The 21,377-nt window shown below is 41.4% G+C and overlaps 1 protein-coding gene across 1 annotated transcript in view; it reads left to right on the forward strand.

The window, feature by feature from the left end:
• The first annotated feature begins 6,946 nt into the window (after positions 1–6,946).
• The window catches only part of LOC118574603 (transmembrane 9 superfamily member 2-like), a 61,187-nt gene continuing 46,756 nt past the window's right edge, over positions 6,947–21,377 (forward strand). Inside the window, exons 1-5 of the mRNA XM_036175557.1 lie at positions 6,947–7,093; positions 10,766–10,833; positions 12,249–12,342; positions 13,847–13,974; positions 14,157–14,286. Coding sequence (XP_036031450.1) covers positions 6,947–7,093; positions 10,766–10,833; positions 12,249–12,342; positions 13,847–13,974; positions 14,157–14,286 — 567 coding nt within the window. The remainder of the gene's footprint in view (positions 7,094–10,765; positions 10,834–12,248; positions 12,343–13,846; positions 13,975–14,156; positions 14,287–21,377) is intronic.

Consider the following 21,377-nt stretch of genomic DNA (forward strand, 5'->3'; position numbering starts at 1 on the left):
CTATTTAATTTGGGTTTCCAAGACACCCTGTGACAGCTATATGTTTACTGACTCATATTGGTTATCTTTATTGATACCATGTTGTCTAAACAGAAGCAGACCCTTAAGGCATTCTGTTCCCTACATTCCACCCCTTTTAGACAATTGGTGTCATTCTCCTGGTTTCTATACTTGACCACACGGGAGCAGTGTAGGGCTATGTGTTGCCTACATTATACTGCTGTATCCAGCAGACACTACTCCTTTTGGTGTTGGTAGCCCTTGGGGAGGAGGAACATGGCTCCTCAACATTGGTTTCACATTCTTCACTTACAGTTAGAACTCCTGGGTGGTTGTTTGGAGGCTTGCTGCCCCTAGGATATATTAAGCCTCAAGAGAAACATACATTGTATATAGCCAGAGATCAAATGAGAGATACCTAAAATAAGTCACTGGGTTTAGATTGACCATATGACCACCATACCTGCCTACATATGTGGCTGGCCAGGGAAGGCAGGTTAGATTTCCATGAAGTAAAGTACAGCCAGTGTCAACAATGGCTAACACTCTGTACGTTAGTGGAAGATTAATGAATAATGAGCGAACAGCCTCTGCTCTTCCAGGACCCTCCCTAGCCAGGCATCTTATCTCCACACCTAGGATATACTTAGCCCTAGAAAGACACATTAGACCCCCATTCTTCCTGAGTCTGTGGGCTCATGACCTACAGGCACTGCCTTAAAGAGAACTGGGTGGTGATAGAAAACAATGTCTTCATCTCTTCTCCTCTCAGTAGGACACTGTCTGCCCCCTGCTCTTACAGATATGGGGGCTAGATCACCTAGTAATTTCTGACTGTAGTAACTCCCTTTTGATTGTGTGTGTGTGTGTGTGTGTGTGTGTGTGTGTGTGTATTTATGTTAATGAGCTCATGCACCAAATCATAAATGGAGCTGAACTTTCAGTTTCTTTCCTGGCAACCAACTCACACGCCTCAGTTTCTCATCACAAAGTTTCCTCCTAACTTTTCAACAGTCAAAACAGTCATAGACTGATACTTCCACCATCTTAACTGACTCCTCTTTTGGCAATGTCTGACAGGGGAAGATTTTCCTGGAGTTGCGGGACTTCAATCCATCTCTTCTCTGGTCCTTTTCTTTCTTTCTTTCTTTTTTTTTTTTGCCCCACAGTTGCATCCTGATGACTATGCCAGGTGTGAGGTGCATGCCCCAATGCAAGAAAAGGGGGCAGGGGTTCATGGGACATTCGGAGGTTGAAGAAGTTGCTAGGACTCAGAAGTAGATAAGACATAATTTACTCCTTCTAGACAAAGGCCGCTAGATAGGCAGCTTGTCAGTAGGCTCCCAGGCACACACTGGCATACATGGCCACACACAGGCAGGTAGCACACAGAATGCATGATGACAGACACATAGAAGCAGGCTGGTGAAGGTAGAGACCAAAGCTCAGGCCTCTGGCCTCAAGGCTGTATTTATACAGAATCACAGAAAAGTGGCATTCTGCCAAAATCAGTTATTTAACAGATTACTTTAGTTTACTTTGTTGTCCCAGGACATCTGGTGACAGCCATCTATTAGCTAACTCATTAGAGATCCTTATTGGTGCCATGTTGTCTCAACATAAACTAGCCTTTAGTTTCCTATACCACCGTCATTATTGTTGATATTGAAACAGGGTCTCATTGTGTAGCCCTGGCTGGCCTGGAACTCACAGAGAGTTGCCTACCTCTGCCTCCCCAGTACTGGGATTAAATGCATGCACCACCACACTCTGATGCATCCTAACAGTATTTTGAGAGGGTGTCTCTCACTAGTCTGGAGCTCATGGAGTAGTCTAGAGCTGGCTAGCCAATGACTTAGGATTCTGCCTATTGTCTCAGCCTCCCCAGCACCTGATTATAAACCATCATGTGGGTTCTGGAGACCCATTTCAGGCCCTCATGTTTACATGGCAAGGTCTTTACTGACAAAGCTATTTCTCTAGCCAGCCTCACCTCCTTTACTATTGTTATTATTATTTGCAGTGCAAAGAATCAAACCCAGGGCTTTACATATGCTAGCTAAGCATGTATCGCTGGCCTCTCTTTTCAGTTCCTTTTTATGTTTTCTCCTTTTGATGCACGGTCTGAGTTGTCTGGACTTCCTCAAATTTCTCTGTAGCTAAGGAAAACCTTGATTTGTCTATCCTTCTGCATCAGCTTCCTGAATAGCGGGACTTACATGCTTGTACCACAAGGTCTGGTCGCTAGAGTGCTCTAAAGAGGAGTGAACCATGATCCGATTTGAGATAATTTATTTAGAAGAAACATAATTACATCTGGAGAAACTGGAAAGGAAAAAGCCAGGGCTGGAAGCCCTAGAGTTAGTCTAGTCTGGCACTATCAGCACACCTTGAAAGATATAGTATGTCCTCTGGAGGTGGGGCTTCCTCGACAGTGGCACACTTGTTCCTTTTTTGACACTCTATGGTGCTGATTTATGATTATAGCTTAAACACAGTATTGTAGTGGGTAGCCATCCCAGCATTGGCCTGGAAGTTCCAACCCCTATTGAGGCTTGGGTAATGGTCACGCCCACAAGGCAGGGTGGAGGAGGAAGCGGAAGACCCAGGATCAAGAGGAGGTCTCACTTGCTTTTGGGACAATGGACGCTGGAGGTAGACTGAGCAGAGTTCTCCAGAGAACACCACTCGACTGCGCCATACCTTTGCCAGACCCTACAACCTATCCCTTCATTTGTAAGTACCCCACAAAATAAACCTCCCTTTTAACTATGTGGAGTGGCCTTAATAATTTCACCAATGCAGTATGGTTCCATGAATTACAGCATTTCTTTGCCCCAATACCTGAAATTAGTGTGTACACAAGGAATTGTTGGATATATACAGCCTTTAGTGGTTAGAAACTTAGAAAAATAACTGTTTAAGATCTGGTTGTTACACTAATATATTTATGTATTTTCTATAATATGACCCAAACACCCTTGTTTGTAATCACCACATATCAAAATATCATGTTTTAACTTATATCTTTTAGGAGTATAGGTGTTTTGTCTGCATGTATGTGTAAGTACCCAGGGTGTGTACAGTGCCTATGGAGGCTAGAAGAGGAATTAAATCTCCTGGAACTTGAGTTAGATGAGGTTGTGTGTTGCTGGTGTTGGGAACTGAACCTATGTCCTCTGGAAGAGTAGCCAGTGCCCTTAACCGATGAGCCATTTCTCAAGTTCCATCTTTTAATTTCTTTAGGGTATTGTCTTAGTTACTTTTCTACTGACATGACAAAATACTGTAACCAAGTTATTGTATAAAGAAAGCATTTACTTGGAGCTCATGGTTCCAAGATGGTTAGAGTGTAGCAAAAAGCATGGCCTCAGGCAGGCATGAGGCATGATAATGTGAGCTGAGAGCTCCAATTCTGAGACAACAACCACACATCAAAGAGAAAGAAGAAAGAGGGGGGGTGGTGGTGGAGAGAACTAACTGGGCATGGTGTGGACTTTTGAAAGCTCAATGCTCAGCCAGCCCAGTGATGCCTCTTCTCCAGCAAGGCCACACCTCCTAATCCTTCCAAACAGTTGCACCAACTGGTGCTAAGTAATCAAATACCTGAACCTATGGGGAACCATTCTCATTCCAACCACCACAAGTATCATCACAATCTCCTCCCTTGAGATTCACTGGGCTCAAGCAACTTTTAGGTTATTTATTTTTGAAACATTCTCAATTGATATAGATTGAAACTTAATAGATACATCAGGTTATTTTTGTACTGCTATTTTTCACATTTCCTTTTTCTATCATTAAATTTGATAACTACATCAAGTATCAGACATTCTCTATAGTCTCCTCTTTTTTTATTTATCAGTATCAGTATTAGCATTATTTTTTCCTTTGATTGTTTTTGATACAGTATCATGTAGCCCAGACTGGCCTCAAACTTATGTCTAGCCCAGGCTAGCCCTGAATTTCTGATCCTCCTGCTTCCTACTGGGATGACTGGCATGTGCCATGACTGGCTAGCCTCACCTTTTCATGTAACAGCTGGGTAGCCCAGCACAAATTAAGTTTTCTTCTCCTGGCATCCTTTACCTCACATAAAATGGAGATATAAATTACTACCTCGCATTGGAAAAATGGACACTGGAAGTCTCACATGAGACAATGGATGATTCATTATTGTAGTTTGTACATGAAGTAACCTCTTGCCAAGTGCCTATATTCCCAAGAACTCAGGAGTTGGAGACAGGAGGATCAAGAGTTCCAGGAAGGAAGAAGTATGTAGGTCACCGGGGCCCATCTTTGAAGTGTTTGTCTTCTTCTTGGCTCCTTCCCAGCTCATTCTACTCCCTGGTTCGTGTGAAGATACCAACTTCTTCCAGACACATCCTTCTGCTATGGTGCTCTGCCTCACTATGTGCAAAGGAATAAGAACCAAGGGAGCAGGTCTTGAACCTCTGAAAGCAGGAGCCCAAAGAATTCTTCCCTCCTTTAAATTGTTCATTTCAGGTATTTTCCCATGGCAAAAGAAAGAGGATTCTCAACAAACCAGAAAGGGAAGCAAACTTCTTAACCCATTAAAGAACTCTGTGAAAAAAAATACATAGTTAATATCAAAACTTAGTGATGGAAGGCTGAATACCATCAACCCCTCTAACAATGTGGGAAAAAAGGCCAAGAAATCCATCCTCTGCATTTCTGTTAAATATTCTATTGGAAATCCTAGCCAGTTCAAGAGTGCAAGAAAAAGAAATGCAAAGACACACAGATTCCAAAGAAAATTAAGCTCTGCCTTTAATACTAGCACCTCAATCCCAGGTGGATCTCTGTTCCAGGCTAGCATGGTCTACATAGTGAGAACATGGCTCAAACAAACAAACAAACAAAACAAAACAAAACAAAAGAAAGAAAGAAGAAATTAGTTCCTATTTTACAGTATAAGTCAGGCCAGGTTGCACAGACCTGTAATCCAAGTGAGGAGGCTGATGCAAGGGGACTGCAATTTCACTTATCTCAAAACCAAGAAAAAATATTTAGGGCTTTATAGTGATATTTTGTTTGTACTTTAACAAATAAAGCTTGCCTGAAGATCAGAGGGCAGAGCTAGCCACTAGTTAATCATAGAGGCCAGGCAGTGATGGCACACACCTTTAATCCCAGCGCTAGGGAGGTGGAGACAGGAAGTGATATGGCTGGGAGGAGAGAGGAATATAAGGTAGGAGGAGACAGGAGCTCAACTGTCTTTCAAGCTGAGGATTTGGTAGAGGTAAGAACCCTAGTGACTGGCTGCTCTGCTTCCTCTGATCTTTCAGCTTTCACCCTGTTATCTGACTCAGGGTTTTTATTGGTAAGACCAATTAGGATTTGTGCTACAGGGCTTCTGTTTGACCAGAGATAGGTGGATTTCTGTGAATTTGACAGTAGCCTGGTCTACATAGTGAGTTCCAGGCTAACCAGGGATACACAATGAGACTGTCTTTAAAAAAAATTGATGGAAGCAAGAAAGGAAAGGAAGAAAGAAAAAAAAAAACTTTTGAGGCAGGGTATAGTGTCACATGCCTTTAATACTCCCTCTCAGGAGGCAGAGGAAGGCAGCTCTCTGTGAGTTCACTGGGAGGCAGGGGAAGGCTGATCTCTGAGTTCAAGGCTATCGTGGTCTATGTAGCAAGCTGCAGGCCAGCCAGGGATACAGAGTGAGACCCCATCTCAAATAAAAAAAAAATACCTCCCCCAATTCTGGTAGCCATATTTAAAAATAATACAACATTCCCCATTCTGGTAGTCATATTTAAAAATAGGTAAAATCATTTAAAACAAAACAAAATAAAAAATCTTACATTGTTTTATTATTATTATTTATTGACTCATAACAAAGAAAGCTATATAAAATCAAAGTACTTGATGAATAGTCTACCCACCCACCCCCAACTCCTTTTTGAGACATGGTTTTATTGTGTAGTCTTGGATATACTGGAATTAGCTATCTACTTCAGAGTGGCTTCAAACTCACAGAGATACACCTGCTTTGGTCATTAGAGTGCTGGGATTAAAGGTGTGCATCTATGCTTGGACTATATTGCCATGAATCCTCATATGTAGCTCCACCTCCCCTCCCAGCACATCTCTCCAAGCTCTGCTGCCAGAAAAGATGTGGGTGTGATGGTAATACTATTAAGAGTATTTTCTTAGCTGGGCAGTGGTGGCTCATGCCTTTAATCCCAGCACTCAGGAGGCAGAGGCAGGCGGATCTCTGTGAGTTCGAGGCCAGCCTGGGCTACAGACCGAGTTCCAGGAAAGGTGCAAAGCTACACAGAAAAACCCTGTCTCAAAAAAAAAAAAAAAAAAACCCTAAAAAAAGAGTATTTTCTTTTTACATTTTAATTACATTTATTTATTTGTTTGGGTGGGGGACATTTGTTATAGTAAGGTCTGAGGAGAACTTGTAGGGGAAGTTAGTTCTCTTCTTCCATCAAATTCCAGTCCCCAGTCTTGACAACAAACACCTTTACTCACTCACTGAGCCATTTCCCTGGGCATAGTTTGAGTCTTAGAAAATTCCTCCAAAGTGAGACTTTTTGAGGTTGAAATCACTAAGACGGCCTACCCTCCCCAACCTTGGGCCACCTTGTTGCCATGCCTCCTCAGCCTAGCTGACTGTGATGCAGAGCTTGACATGTGGCTAAAGTGGAGGGAAAGTTGGGCCTGTCTCTGGGCAAAGTGCGAGGAACATGTGACACACACGCATGCGCACTGTGCCTGCTCACCAACTGCCACTGTCAGGTGTCCTAGTAACAGTAACAGAGACGCAGGCTGGCAAGACCCTATAACAGTTCTGGAAAGTTCTCACCCCGCCCACTCGTCGCTCCAGTTCCTAGTGACTAGTTGGCGCTACAATCAGCTAGTAGTTCTTATCTCTGTCTGGCTGCCTGTCCCTGGGGTAGCAGTTAAGATGGGAACCAAGCTCTGCCTTGCCCTCCCAGGGCTAAGGTGGCTGCTGTGGCTGTGGCCCCTGTTCGCCACCTGTGAGGCTTTCTACTTTCCGGGACTGGTTCCCATCACTTACTGTAAGGAGGGCCATCCTAACTCCCGCTGTCAGGTGAGGAGCTGGGGAAGGAAAGGCCCTAAGGGCATGGACACCGGGCGATCCCATCCCAGGCCCACACTCTGGGCATGGCGCCGTACTTCCTCCTGGCTTCTGGAACTCTCAGCGTCTCCACCTGCCTCCTAGCCCCTCGGTAGCCCTCCCTTGGCGGTGCCCAGCCCAGCCAGCGCGTTCCGCTCCGCCAAGGGCCCTCCCTCTGGCTCCTTGGCTCACTCCGCCTCCATTCTCTGCTTCCTGCCCTGCCACTGACTCCACTCTCCCTTTCCGAGGTGTCCTCTTTCCCCCACCGCCTCCCTTCCCTCTTCCACCTCCCACCCTCCCATTGACCCCTTCCCTCCAGGTCCGCCAGGCTCCCCCAGTCTTTCTAGCACTCTCACTCCTGGGCTCTCACACTTTTCCTGTTCTGATCCTTGCTTGCTCCCTCTGGCCTCCCAGGTCCTTCAAGATGTATAACACTCATTCCTTGTCTACTGCTACAGGCCTGTGATACTGAATTTGCCACGCGGGACATTTAGTCAACTTTCAGGAAATGGAACTGTGGTCACTGTGCCCAAGTCGTCCTTTTCCTCCCCTCTCCTCCTTCCTGCCTCCAGTGCTTTTTCAGTCAGTGTCTGAGCTTGTAGTCCATCCAGGCTCGCCATGAACTCTGAATCTTTCCAAGTCTGGACTTCACAGATGTGTGCCTCTCTGTTCAACTTTTTATTTATTTTTATTTTTTTTAATTTTGGAGACTTGGTCTCCTGTAGTTTAAGCTGCCATTTCCGTGGTGACCTAAGTGTTATCTTGCTTTATGATGGGTTTTTTGTTTGTTTGTTTGTTTCTTTTTGGTAAGGTCTCAAAGCAGCAGACTGGCCTTGAGGCCTTGAATTGGGCCATTTCAGCGAGTGCTTGCTGGGAAGACAGGCAGAAAGGCACGCTCTGCAATGAGATCTGGTTTTGCTGAGTAACCCAGGCTGATTCCTAACAACAGCATACCATGCTAGTGTTTCAAACCTGTAGAATGTTGGGATTGTATGTTCCCTTTGTTTTTATTTTAAGAGAAAGTCTCCTTTTGTTGACAGACTCAAAATTCATTTGCTTCTGCCTCTCATATGCTGGGATTACAGGGTGTGCCACAGCACCGGACTCGAGTATCTTTTTATTCTATCATCATCATCATCATCACCATTCATTCATTCATTCATTCATTCATTCATTCATTCATTCATTCATTTTGGTTTTCCAAGACGGTTTCTCTGTGTAGCCTTGGCTATCCTGGAACTCACTCTGTAGACCAGGCTTGCCTCAAGTTCATAGAGATCTTCTTTCTTGCCTCCTAAATTCTGTGATTCGAAGCATGCACCGCCACCACCCAACTCGTTTTATTTTTTAAATAGCTGTAATTAGCTTCGTGCACTTTTCTTATTTTAACAACAGAATTTGAAGGTTATTTTATATTGTGGTATAGCCCTCTAGCTTCCCACTCCCACACTTTATCTTCTTCTAGGTTTTCCTTTACCTCTCCCCTTCCCCTTCTTTCCCTTTTTCTCCTTTTTTTTTGCCTTTCTCTTCTCACTTTCGTTCTATTTTTCATTTTCGATATCTGCCCCTCTCCCCCCGTGTCTCCTTTTCTTGCACTCACCTTTACTGTTTGTGTGTTTCTTTGTTACTGTTTCTGCTCTTTTTGTCCTTCTTCCCTGGTCCTCTTGTGCTTCCACTCCCTCTTTTTCTTTCCTTTCTGTTTCCCACAGGATCTTCCTTCTCTTTTCCTGTCTGTCACTCATTCTCATTTTCTGCTTTGTCCTCTTGTCGGTCTTCTGTTCTGTTCCGTGTGTCTTTTCCTTCTTTTCCACCTTCTCTTCTACTGTTTCTGTTCCTCATTTTATCCTTTCCCTTTCGTTCTTTGTTTTTTTCTGTTCATGCCCCCTTCACCTCCTTTTCTTCTTTCTCTGTCTTGCTCTCTTGCTTCTCTGTTTCAGCCTTTTGTTTTCATTTCCTCATTATTATTTTTTAACCTTAGCCAGTGTCTTTTGTTTTTCTGTCTTTGTTTCTTTGTTTGCCTTTCTTACTTCTTTTTTTTTTCTTCCTTGAAACTTTCATTATGTTGTAGTTGTCTCAGACAGGGGCTCATGCATTCCAGGCTGACTTCCAGCTTGCAGTGGAGCCAAGGATGACCTTGGACTCTATCCTCCAGTGTCTACCTCCCAAGTGATGAAAATACAGGCATACTCCTGGCCTCTTCTGCCTTCTGCTCACGTTCCTTTTTTTTCTCTTTCCTGTCTGGTCTGTATTCCTCCTGCTTTTCCTGTTTTGTCTGGTCTTTCTTTTCTCTCTCTCTCATTGTATCTATTTCTCTGTATTTTCCTTTTTTCTCTGTTTCTTTTCCTTTCACATCCATCCATCCTTTCTTTTTTTCTCCTATGTTTCGCATTTCCTTCCTTTCCCCTTTCACTCTCCTCTCCCTACCCTCTGCCACCTCTCTCCCTCCCTCTTTCCTTTCTTTTTCCACTTTTCTTTTACCTTCCCTCTTATCACCCCCTCAACATCTGTCCTCTCTCATCCCCTTTCTTTCTTTACCCCCCCACCTTTTTTATAGACAGGGTTTCTCTGTGTAGCCCTGGCTGTCCTTGAACTCGTTCTGTAGACCACCCTGGCCTCTAACTTTGAGACCCACCTGCCTCTGACTCCTGAGTGCTGGGACTAACGGAGAGTGCCACCACTACCCCTCTCTTCTGTCTTTCCCCCCTTTTCTTCCCCCCCTTTCCTTTTCCTGTCTTGTTACATAGCTGAGTCTGGCCTGATACTTACTATGAAGACCAGGCTGGCCTAGAACTAACTCAGGGGTGATTTTCCTGTTTGTTTCTTTCACCTCCTTTCCATTTTTGTCTTTGCATTTCTCTATTGCTTCTCTTCCTCTGTCCTTTATTTTCTTCTTTTCCCCTTCTCTTATTTCTGCTGCATTTTCTTTCTTCCTTTACCATGGCCTTTCACTTTTCTCCCCTTTCACCTGTTCTTCTACCACTTTTTTAAAAAATTTCAATTGCATTTTCTCTCTCATTTTCCTTTCAACGATAACTCCAGTTTTGGGGAATGCACTCCCTCTTCTGTCCTCCTTGGGGCAGGTGCTGCGCAGACATACCAGCAGGCAAAACACCATATATGTAAAATAATAAAATTTAAAATATTTTAAAAAGCTGGTCAGAGAATTTCAGTATGTGTTTTTCTGAGGAAAGAATCAATTGCTTTTTATCCTATTCTGAAAGGGCTCAATAACTTTTTTAAAAGATAAGCATGGTAGAAACTAGGTTTGGTGGTTCACAACTGCAATCCCAACACTTGGCAGGCAGAGGCAGGCAGATCTCTGTGAGTTCAAGGCCAGCCTGGTCTACAGAGTGAGTTCCAGGACAGCCAGGATTACACAGAGAAACCCTGTCTTAAACCCCTTCCCCACAAAAGAATGGTAGAGATACTAATTTTATTCATGCAGAGAACTTAGTTGTCTTAGTTGGGGCTCCTATTGCTGTGATAAAATACTACGGTTATGAACAACTTCAGGAGAAATTTATAACTGTGCAGTTGTAAACTGATGTTAGCAGCAATAGGTCAGATTACCTCTTAGTTGTTTTATTATGTGTTTTGGTAACACTACCTCATTGTATTATTAATAATTCTTTTGCTTTCTTTAAGTCATCAATACAAGTATATGCTGATAAATTTTACTCAGTGGAAACTATATTATCCTATGACTATGATAGGTAAGTGTTGCAAATATGTTAAAAACACCTTCAGAGTTGTAGCTTGATTTTAAAACGGGAGAAAGTTTCATGTGGAAGTTTTTAGTGAATAGTGATGCTTTGTTTAGTAATGTTCTGTTTTTACATGATCAGTTTCAGTATGACTTAATATTTGGAAAAAAGAAATTATATTATAAGAAAGAGTAAGATGTCATTTGGTGTTACTTATTTCTACTAAAATCAAGTCTAATATTCATTATAAAGAAAGGCATAAATCTAGGGTTACATGAGTATTTAAAGTGTATAAAATACCCTGGCTTCTCTTTTGAATGTACAAATCTCTTGCCTTTTAAAATACATAGAAAATTTCTATGTATTTTATTTTTTACTTAAATCATCTTATATTCATAATAATTGAAAGAAAATTCTAATTATTTTCATCTGCTATTTTATAGAAACCTATGGGGAGGAGCTTGTTCTTTAAATTTGCTTTTTTTTTCTGAGATGGTTTCTCTGTGTAGTTTTGGTGCCTGTCCTGAATCTTGCTCAGTAGACCAGGCTGGCCTCGAACTCACAGAGATCTGCCTGGCTCTACCTCCTGAGTGCTGGGATTAAAGGCGTGCAGCACCACCGGCTGGCTAAATTTGCTTTTGATCAGAACAAATATTTATGGTTTCTGAATATACTGAGTCAAAATTAATATGGACTTGAAATTGTTGTTTTTCTTATTTTTGTTTAATCTGAAATTTAACCCACAAAATATTGTTTTTTTTTAAATTATCATTTCCCATGTTAAGAAAAGTCTAGAGCTATAAAACGAGCCTTTAAATAATTCATTTAGCAATTACATACTCTAATGAGAAATGTATAGTGAGGTACATAGTTCATAAATCCTAGATTACAGTTTTATTTGCAGTTGAATGAAAATGAAGAAATAAAAAGGAAAAGAAACATGAATGTGACTGCTCCTAGGCATGGTGGAGGTAGATATGTGGGAGAACATAGGTAGAGGCAGAGACAAGGACATTGGGAGAGTCCAGAGTGGACAGACCAGACTGAGCTGTTCTACATGGGGAGAGGGGAAGGGGAGAGGGGCATGAGGGGAACCAGGCACAGCAGTCAGGAGGCCCAAAGGTACAAAGACAGTGGGCAACCAACATGTTTGAATTCTATAGGGAAGAGTGTCCCAGCCCCTGGGCTGGAGAGTTCAGTAGGGGATGGCATGCCAGCCAGGAGGGCCCTGTAACAGGTAGGGACTGAGGGATGCTGGGAGAACCTGGCAGCCAGAGTCTGCTTTGATATGTTATATAAGCACCTCAGTCATTTGTCCCAGGTAGAAAAAACAGCAGTTTTGTTAACAATAGAGGCTACATGAATTATAAAGACTGATTGCTTGCTGAGTTTTAAAAATCTTACTGGAACTTCCTCTTTCTTAGCTTTGACTTCTGCCAAGATTCTTTGAAGAAAACACCCTCCGAGACTCTTGGAAAAATCCTATCTGGAGAACAAATAATATCATGCCCTTACAAGGTTATTCTGTTGATATTATTAGTATATCTTTTTTTTTGAAAGAACTTTTTCAAAACTATTTAAAATCGAATATTCGTTTTTAAAGGGAGAGAAAGAAAAAGAGAACCTCATGTTGATAGAGAAATCTGTTAAAATATCTGCAGTAGCTGGATGCATCCACATAAAGGAGAGACAGAGATGTAGAGATAGAGGCAGAAATAGGGAGAAAGTATGTGAGAGAATGTTATTGGGAGTGAAGTCTGGGCATCACATACACTAGTCAGGTGCTTTACCATGGAACTTTGGTCTCAGCCTTTTTTTTTTTTTTTTTTTTTTTTGAGACAAGTTCTATTGTGTGGCTCAAGTTAGCCTTGGAACATTATATGTAGCCCAGGTTGTCTTATAACTTGGGAGAATCCTCTTGAGAGCTGAAATTATAGATGTGGCCACCAGATCCAACCTTTTTCTTGTTTTTTTTTCTCCTAAAGAGAGTGTCAACAACCTATAGCCCAAATTTTCCTGAAATCCAGAGCAATCCTACCTAACATCATGAGTTCTGCTATTGCAAGTGTGAGTCATACTTCCTGGCTCACATAAGGTTTAATTCGAGGTGTTTGTTTTTTGTTTTGTTTTGTTTTGTTTTTACTTTATAAAGAAAAGCTGTGAATGTATTATACTGTTTATATTTGGGGTAGGGTGATATAAGGAGATGACACTGGATACCCAATATGCATTTATTTTACCTTCAATATCTTAATGAACAAGAGACTAAGACTATCTCAAAACATCAACAACAATTAAAAGTAAAACAAAACAACAACAACAGAAAACTAGGGAGAAGAGATAGCTTAGTTCGTAAAATGCTTGCCTCCAAGCTTAACAACTTGAGTTCAGTTTGTGGGATGCACATGATGGAAGGAAAGAACTACAAGTTGTCCTCTGATCTGCCACACATGAACTGTGGCATGTGTGTGCACTCACATAACAAACAACTGTAATGAAAAAGAAAAGAGCCTTGCTTAGTCTCACAGTTCTGGAGGTGTAAGGCTCAAATAACATTACACTAGCTCTGAAAAGGGCCCTTTGGCTTGCATCACAAAATGGTAGGCATGGGTGTATATTTTCCCTTTTTAAGGTCACTGGGATTTAATTATGAAGACCTTGCTCTAATAGCTTAATCTAGTCACTTTCCAAGTGTCTCAAATGAAAATACTGTAGTCAGAGTAAGTGTTTGACCTTTAAAATCACTAATATATGCCTTCAGGAGTTAAACTTAATAATAACAGGAATAATAAAAAGAATGATGCTATATTAGTTTGTGGGAACAAATTGTATTTAAACCTTACAATATAATATAGGAAGACAAGTTCTTCCCTTTAGTTCTATGACTAGAGTAATAACAATTCAAAACTAAAACCGAGAGGAGAATGATGATATATTTATGTCTTTGAAGGAAAAAAAAATGTACCTCTAAGTTAAATTACTTATTTGGTGACATTTGACTTAAAATTTTCACTTTTTGTAGTTCTCTTTTAACAAAGAAGAAACATGTAGAAAAGTTTGTGTAAAATCTTATGCTCCAGAAAATGAAGATCAAATGAACAAGCTGGCTTTTTTGAAGGGAGGAATAAGACAGAATTACTATCATCACTGGTAGGTTCATTATCTTCTTTTTTACTCTTTCTGAAAGTAATTTTAATAGACATATAAATTATATTCCATTTTTGTGATTTGAGTTTGATTAAAATTGAACTTAAATATGTGCAAGGTAGCATCTTTGTTGCTTGATATGAAATTCTTGTTAAACGTCTTATTTAAAAACTATTCTTGTCTAGGGTTATTGGTAACACACGAGTAATATGGTGTTATGACATGGAAGATGGAGAACACTATTGTGAATCAGGATTTCCAATAGGATGTTTTAATACCCCAAGTAGCCAATTGAAAGGCCCTTGCCTGATTAATGTAAGTATTGGCAACTTACAATGAGAGTACAAGAACGTTGCTTCATTTATGTTTTACTTTATATTTTATTCATTTAGAAAACATTAATGGGATACCATCTAGGCTATGTGCTATGTGTTTGGGGATACAAGAACAAATGTACTTTGTCTTTTTAAGTTTATAGTCTTAAGTAGAGGAAATATGCTTGTAAAGAAATCAACGCAACAATATGTTATAGATAGGGAATTGGGGCCAATGGAGGCAGGAAAACGGAAGGGTAAGCATTTGTAGTAAAGAAATTAATGTGATCAAAAATTTGGAAGTGTGAAAAAAACATGCTGTAATTGGGAGACTGTGAGTAGCTGAGCATGAGTCTGTGGCATAAGCTTAAGATTTACAGCTACAGGAATAAATAAAAAGGAGTTAAACAGAAGCCAGCCATATGCTAAGGAAACTATGATTGCATACCAGTGACTGTGCCATCAATGTTGTTGGTTATGTCATGCTCAGTGATTAATTCTCACAACAGTTATGCTGCTAGAGCATAGAACTGCAGTTTTATAGATGAGAAAGCTGAATCTCAGGAAGACATGGGACTTGACTAGGATCATAACAGCTGGAAAGTAGTAGAAGTCATACCTTAACAAAGACCTTTTATCTTTTTATTATTTTTTAACATGACAAAATAAAATAAAAGATAAAACAAAAGCCATCACTTTGAGGCTGGACAAGGCAACCCAACATAAGGAAAAGAGCCCCAAGAGCAGGCACAAGAATCAGAGACACACTCATTCACATACTCAGGAGTCCCATAAAAATACTAAGCTGAAAGCTATAATTTATATGCAGAGGACCTGGTGCAGACCCATTGTAGGCTGCTCTTACATTCTTTCCACCTCATCTTCCATGGGGTTCTCTGAGCTCTCGGGGAAGCAGGGAGGAATTTGATGGAGTCATCCTATTTAAAGCTGTGTGTTCCATGGACTCTCTCTTTCTCTGAGTAATGTCTGCCTGTGGGCCTTTGTATTTGTTCTCATCTGCCACATAAGGAAGCTTCTTTAATGATGATTAAGCAAGGCACTAATCTATGAGTATAACAGAATATCATTAGGAATCATTTTATTGATACTTTTTTCAGACCGGTAGCATTTGGTTTTACTCTAGGTCTCTGGGCTATCTAGTCTCTGGTTCTTGGTCACCTAAGCAGTGTTGGGTATGGGCTCCATCTCATGGAGTGGGCCCTTAAGTCAAATCAAGTATTGGTTGACTACTTCCATAAGTTCTGTGTCATCATTGCCCTCACATATCTTGCAGGCAGGACAGATTGTAGGCCAACGGCTTTGTGGCTGGCTTGGTGTTTATGTTTCTCTTTTGGTAGCCTGCAGTGTACTGAGGTCCCATGCTTTTTAAACTGTGTCTTATGGCTCTCCAACTATTTTTCTTTTCTTTTAAATGAGAGAGGATCTCGTGTAGCCCTAGTTGGTCGTCTTGCTTCTAACTCTTAGGTACTGGGATTACAGGTGCGTACCACTATATTGGCAGCTTTTAATATCTTTTGTGTGGAAACTTTCAACAATGGTTAGGGATAAAGGGGAAGGGTGAGGAAGAGCATAGACTAACACCTCAGTTAATGACTTGCTTGTCTAGCTGCTAGTACGCTTGTTTCTTTCTGGTATGAAGTGTAGTTTATAGAAAAATCTCAGTCATTCATGGAGACTTTTGCCATATCTGATAACACTTGTATTTTTTGCCTAGTTTTTACTTTTTTGTTTTGTTTTGTGAGACAGTTTGAACTGGAATTCACTATGTAGCCCAGGCTAGCCTTGAACTCATGGGGAGTCTCCTGTCTCAGTTTGAGTGCTAGGATTGCAGGTATGTGCTCCATGTCTAACTTTTATCTGCTTTTTGAGAATTTACTTTTACATTCAGATTTATTTAGAAAGGAAATTACAATAGCTTGTGATTTCCAGGTTTAATGTCTCCCCTCAATGCACACACACACACACACACACACACACACACACACACACACACACACACACAGACAGACACACAGAGGGTGACTGACTTTTCTTTTTTTCTTTTTTCTTGAGATAGGGTCTCATGTTATTCTCTGGGCTATCACACTGTCTCTATGGTGACAGTGAACTCTTGATGCTCCTGCTTCTACCTCCTAAGTGCTAAGATTATAGGTTTGCCCTACCACCCCCAGATTTTAAATTATTTTATGTGCATGTGTTTCCCTTTCTATTTTAAGTTTTAATGCAGTATATGTATGTAAATATTACTTACATAATCAGAAACACTTTAGGATACTTAATTTTTTTTAATGATCTTTCTTTTTAAAATTTTATTTTTTAATTAAAACATTTTAAAATATTTATTTTATTGGTGTTTTGCTTGCATATATGTCTGTGTGACAGTGTCTGATCCCTTGGAACTGGAATTATAGACAGCTGTAAACTGTCATATGGGTACTGGGAATTGTACCTGGGTCCTCTGGAAGATTAGCCAGTGCTCTTAATTACTGAGCCATCTCTTCAGCCCCTAATTAAAACATTTTTAAATACAATGTATTTTGATTATTTACCACTCTCAAAACTCATTCCAGAACCTTCCCATTTCCATTGCCCATCCTACTTTATGTTCTCCCCCACCAAATGTTGCTGTTTCTTTTTCAAAGGATGCTTAAATTTAAGGGTAAGGATTATGAGACAAAAAGAATTTGAGAATTATTGAGACACTTAAAATCAAAGTGGCAAAACAGTTGTTTGAGAGGGGATTTTCATGCTTTTAAATTTATTAAACACATTATATTGCCATGGAATCATTCTAACATGATTTGATTTTAATCACAACCTATGATACTTGATCAAAGCCAATAAGGAAGTACTCAAGTTTAACAATTAAAAAATAAGATTCTTTTTCATTTTTAAGAGGTATTTTATAAATAGCAGAGCAGAGTAGCAAGCTAGAAAGAGACCTATGTACTCATGGGAATGTAGATTTATCATAAAGGCAATATATCAGATCAACAAAGACAATTTTATAAATGGTATTTGTACAAAAAAGTCTTTGAAAAATTCTGTAGGGGGGTCTCCATCAAAATCCTTGTACTCACCGGGCCTGTTGGTGAATACCTTTAATCCCAGCACTCAGGAGACAGAGGCAGGCAGATCTCTGTTAGTTCGAGGACAGCCTGGGCTACAAAGAGAGTTCCAGGATAGCCAGAGCTGTTATACAGGAAAACCCTGTCTCAAAAAACCAAAACCAACCAACCAACCAACCAACCAACCAAACAAACAAACAAAAACAAAAAAATCCTTGAACTCAAATGCAGTTCAAGTGAATGGAATCTGAATTTTTTGTTTGTTTGTTTGAGATAGGGTTTCATGTATCTCAGTCTGTCCTTCAACTCACTGTGTAGTCAGCCCTGACTTTGAACTTATCTTCCTGCCTCTCCCCAAAAGTTGGAATTACAGATGTGTGCCACCATATTAGGTTTATATAGTGTGTGGGGTCAAACGGGCACTTTGTGCATGCTAGGCAAGTATTCTACAACTGAGCTGCATCCATAACCCAAATATAATAATTTTTAAACCACCAGTCATGACCTGTTGTTTTCACAGAAACAACAGTGTATATGGAATGTGAACACTCTCCACCCTCTCCACCATACACAAAATAGATAAAAATCTAATACAATTTTAACAATCACAATGGTTTAATTATAGAAAACAAGGAATTTTAATAGTTCCTACTATCATTCTTCAGCATGTAAGTACCAAAGTAGTATATCTTTGGATGATACTGTGTTAGAATGTTTGATTATAAAATTTACTGTTTGAGGGTATGGAGATGTGACTCAGTAGAGTACTTGCCTAACATGCACAAAGCACAGGGTTTGTATTTCCACACTGTACAAACTAGGTGTTGTGGCATATACCTGTAATTCTAGCACTTGAGAGGTAGAAGTAGAAGGATCAGGAGTTCCTTTACTATTTGGCAAGTGGGAACCCAGCCTCGGCCACATGAGATGCTCTATTGAAAAAACATGTGGTTTAAGTTGCTGACTTGAGTTTCATAAAACAATCCTTTGCATGTCTATTTTATATACCTAATATACTCAAGGTCATGTAAACATTTCTTGGATGAAAAAAATGGATCAAATGGGTGGAGAAAATAGGGTAAGGGAGATGGCTCAGGAGGGTAAAAGCAGTTACTGTGTAAGCCTGATGATCTAAATTGCTACTCTGGAACCCATGGAAAAGTTGGACACAGTGGCATGTTTGTAATCCTTGCATTTGTATATTAAGATGAGGGGCAGAGACAGGGAATGTCCCAGAGGCTCATGAGCATCTAGCTCACAAGCTATACACATTGCTATACACAGTGTAGCAATAAGAGACTCTTCTTCAAAACAAGGTAGAATATATAGGAAATTTAATAGGAGAAAGAGAGGAAGGAAGTAAGGAAATAAAGAAAAAAGAGAAAAGTTAAAAACAACAGAGTCAAAGGCTAGAACCAACTTCCACACACTGTGGCATGTGCATGTTCTCTTGCTTACTCACTCTCCACACATATCATACACATCTGCAAAGATAAATGCATTTTAAAAGAGTGAATAAAGTTTAATAAGCCCTGTCCTTATGATGTCTAGTGCCTGTAGTTCCAATACACTGGAAAATGAAGCAGGAGAATTACTATGAGTTTGAGGCTAGCCTTGGCTACTGGCTTAGTTAGGATTTCCATTGCTGTGATGAAACACACCATGTCCAAAAGCAAATTGAGGAGGAAAAGGGGAAGAAAGGGCTTATTTGGCTTACACTTCTTATCATTGTTCATCACTAAAGGAAGTCAGGGCAGGAACTCACACAGGGCAGGAAGCTGGAGTCAGGAGCTTATGCAGAGGACATGGAGGGGTGCTGCTTACTGGCTTGGTCACCCACTATTTTTTGGTTTTTCAAGACAGTTTCTTTGTGCAGCCCTGGCTGTCCTGGAACTCACTCTGTAGACCAGGCTGTCCTCAAACTCACAGAGATTGGTCTGCCAATGCCTCTCTCATGCTGGGATTAAAATTGTGCACCACCATTGCCTGGTTTCAGCCCTCTTTCTTTATTTCTTTTTCTTTTTTTCTTTTTGGTTTTATGAGACCAGGTTTTTCTGTGTAGCTTTGCACCTTTCCTGGAACTCACTCTGTAGACCAGGCTGGCCTTGAACTCACAGAGATCTGCCTGGCTCTGCCTCCTGAGTGCTGGGATTAAAGGTATGTACCACCACTGCCAGGCTTCAGCCCTCTTTCTTATAGTGTTGGTCTGACTGACAGGTAGGGCAGAGGCAGGACCAGGCCAGTCGGTCTCTCCCTGGGGCTGAGTGGGATGATGAGTGTCAATGGCCCAGACCTCCCCACCCCCACCCCTGCCCCAGGTCCACAGGAGATGGGCCAGGAGTCTTGTGGAAGCAGGGACTTTCTTTATTGCATCAGGAGTGAACTTACGTAGGTTGGGGTAATGGGGTTGGGGTAATGAGGGTGGGGTGGGGTGAGGATAGCGGGCCAATGAGATGATGCTATCTCAGCAGTTACTAGGCAGAGGAGATTCTAGGTCTCCTAGTGCTGACTCACTTGTATTCGAAAGTCATGTCCCAGGACAGGTCGCCAAACTCGAGCTAGGCTCAGGAAGTTACATTGGGCCACATGCCTGGGCCTAATGGGGCCCAACATTATAGAACCTAAGACTACCATTCACAATGTGCTGGGCCCTACCTCATCAGTCACTAATTAAGAAAATGCCCTACAGGCTTCTGGGAATCCGGTGCCTTGCACAACTTTGGTGCAGTGGGGAGGGGCTTGGACCTGCCTAGGCTCAGTGTGCTGGGCTCTGCTGACTCTCCATGGGAGACCTCAATTTGGGGGATGTGGGGATGCGGGGTGGCTTGGGAAAGAGGGCTGAGGGATGGGAGGAGGGAGGAGGGTGGTCTGTGGATAGCATTGGAGTGAGTAAAAAATTTCTTAATAAAGAAAAATGGGGAAAAAGAAAGAAAAAAAGAAAATGCCCTATAGGTGGATCTTATGGAGGCATTTTCTTAATTGAGGTTCCCTCCTTTCAGATGACTCTGACTTGTGTCACGTTGACATAAAACTAGCCAGGACAAACACATAGGGAGTTTCAGGCTGGACTGAGTGAAAGGATGAACAGCGCTGGTTGTTCAGCAGAGAAGTCACAGGCCATGGCTACCAGAGTTAGAAAGAGCTTAATTGAAAAAAAGAGGGGAGAGGAGGGAGAAGCCAGGCCTGGCGGAGGGAACAGAGAGAGGAAACACAGGAAGAGGAGAAGTGCAGAGAGAGTGGGTGGGGATCCACGTGAGGCTTTTTAAGGTGGAGATTGCATGACCATGCGGTGGTCCACAGCTGCCTGCTGATGACATAAGGTGCCAGACAAGACCCTGAGCTGCACGTGTACAGAATCCTAACACTGAGCTACAGAGTGAGATCAGTGAGATCTTGTCTTAAAAAACAATAAGCACCCCTGTCCTAACCTACTAATATTATATCACAGCCTACCCATTGTGACCTAATTTTAACTTGAACATATCTGTAGAGACCTGTGAAGGCCCACAAAGGTTTCCTAGTGAGATCCGAGCTTGCTTTACCCAGCAGGGCTGCATTAAAGGATTGCTTGACCATGTGCATGGTTACTAGGTGATTGGAAGTGTCTACCCCTGGCTGAGCTAGGGGGAGGTCTTTAGCTCCACCCCTTGGCATTCCTATAATAGCCCTTTAGAAGAGACAGGAGGGGCCGGTGGATAAGGATCCAGGCCCTCGTGAGGGAGGCTATCCTGTGTTTCTGTTTCTCTCCCCTTTATATTTCTATCTAAATCTCTTATTTCTCACTCCTCAAGAGTTCCCTGGGGTAAAATGTGGGAGCCAGTCTCCCAGCTGGTCTCCCATAGAGATCCTGTGTCCAAATAAAGATCATCTTCATAGGTATTGGGAGTTTGAACTTGAGCATATCCTTTTAGGAGGCATATATTTTTAGGCGACATATCCAATTCTGAATAAGTTATTGCAAAACTTCCTACTAAACTCCATGAAAAAATGTTTATTCACTATT

This window comes from Onychomys torridus, chromosome X (genome assembly GCF_903995425.1).
Source record: "Onychomys torridus chromosome X, mOncTor1.1, whole genome shotgun sequence".
NCBI lineage: Eukaryota > Metazoa > Chordata > Mammalia > Rodentia > Cricetidae > Onychomys > Onychomys torridus.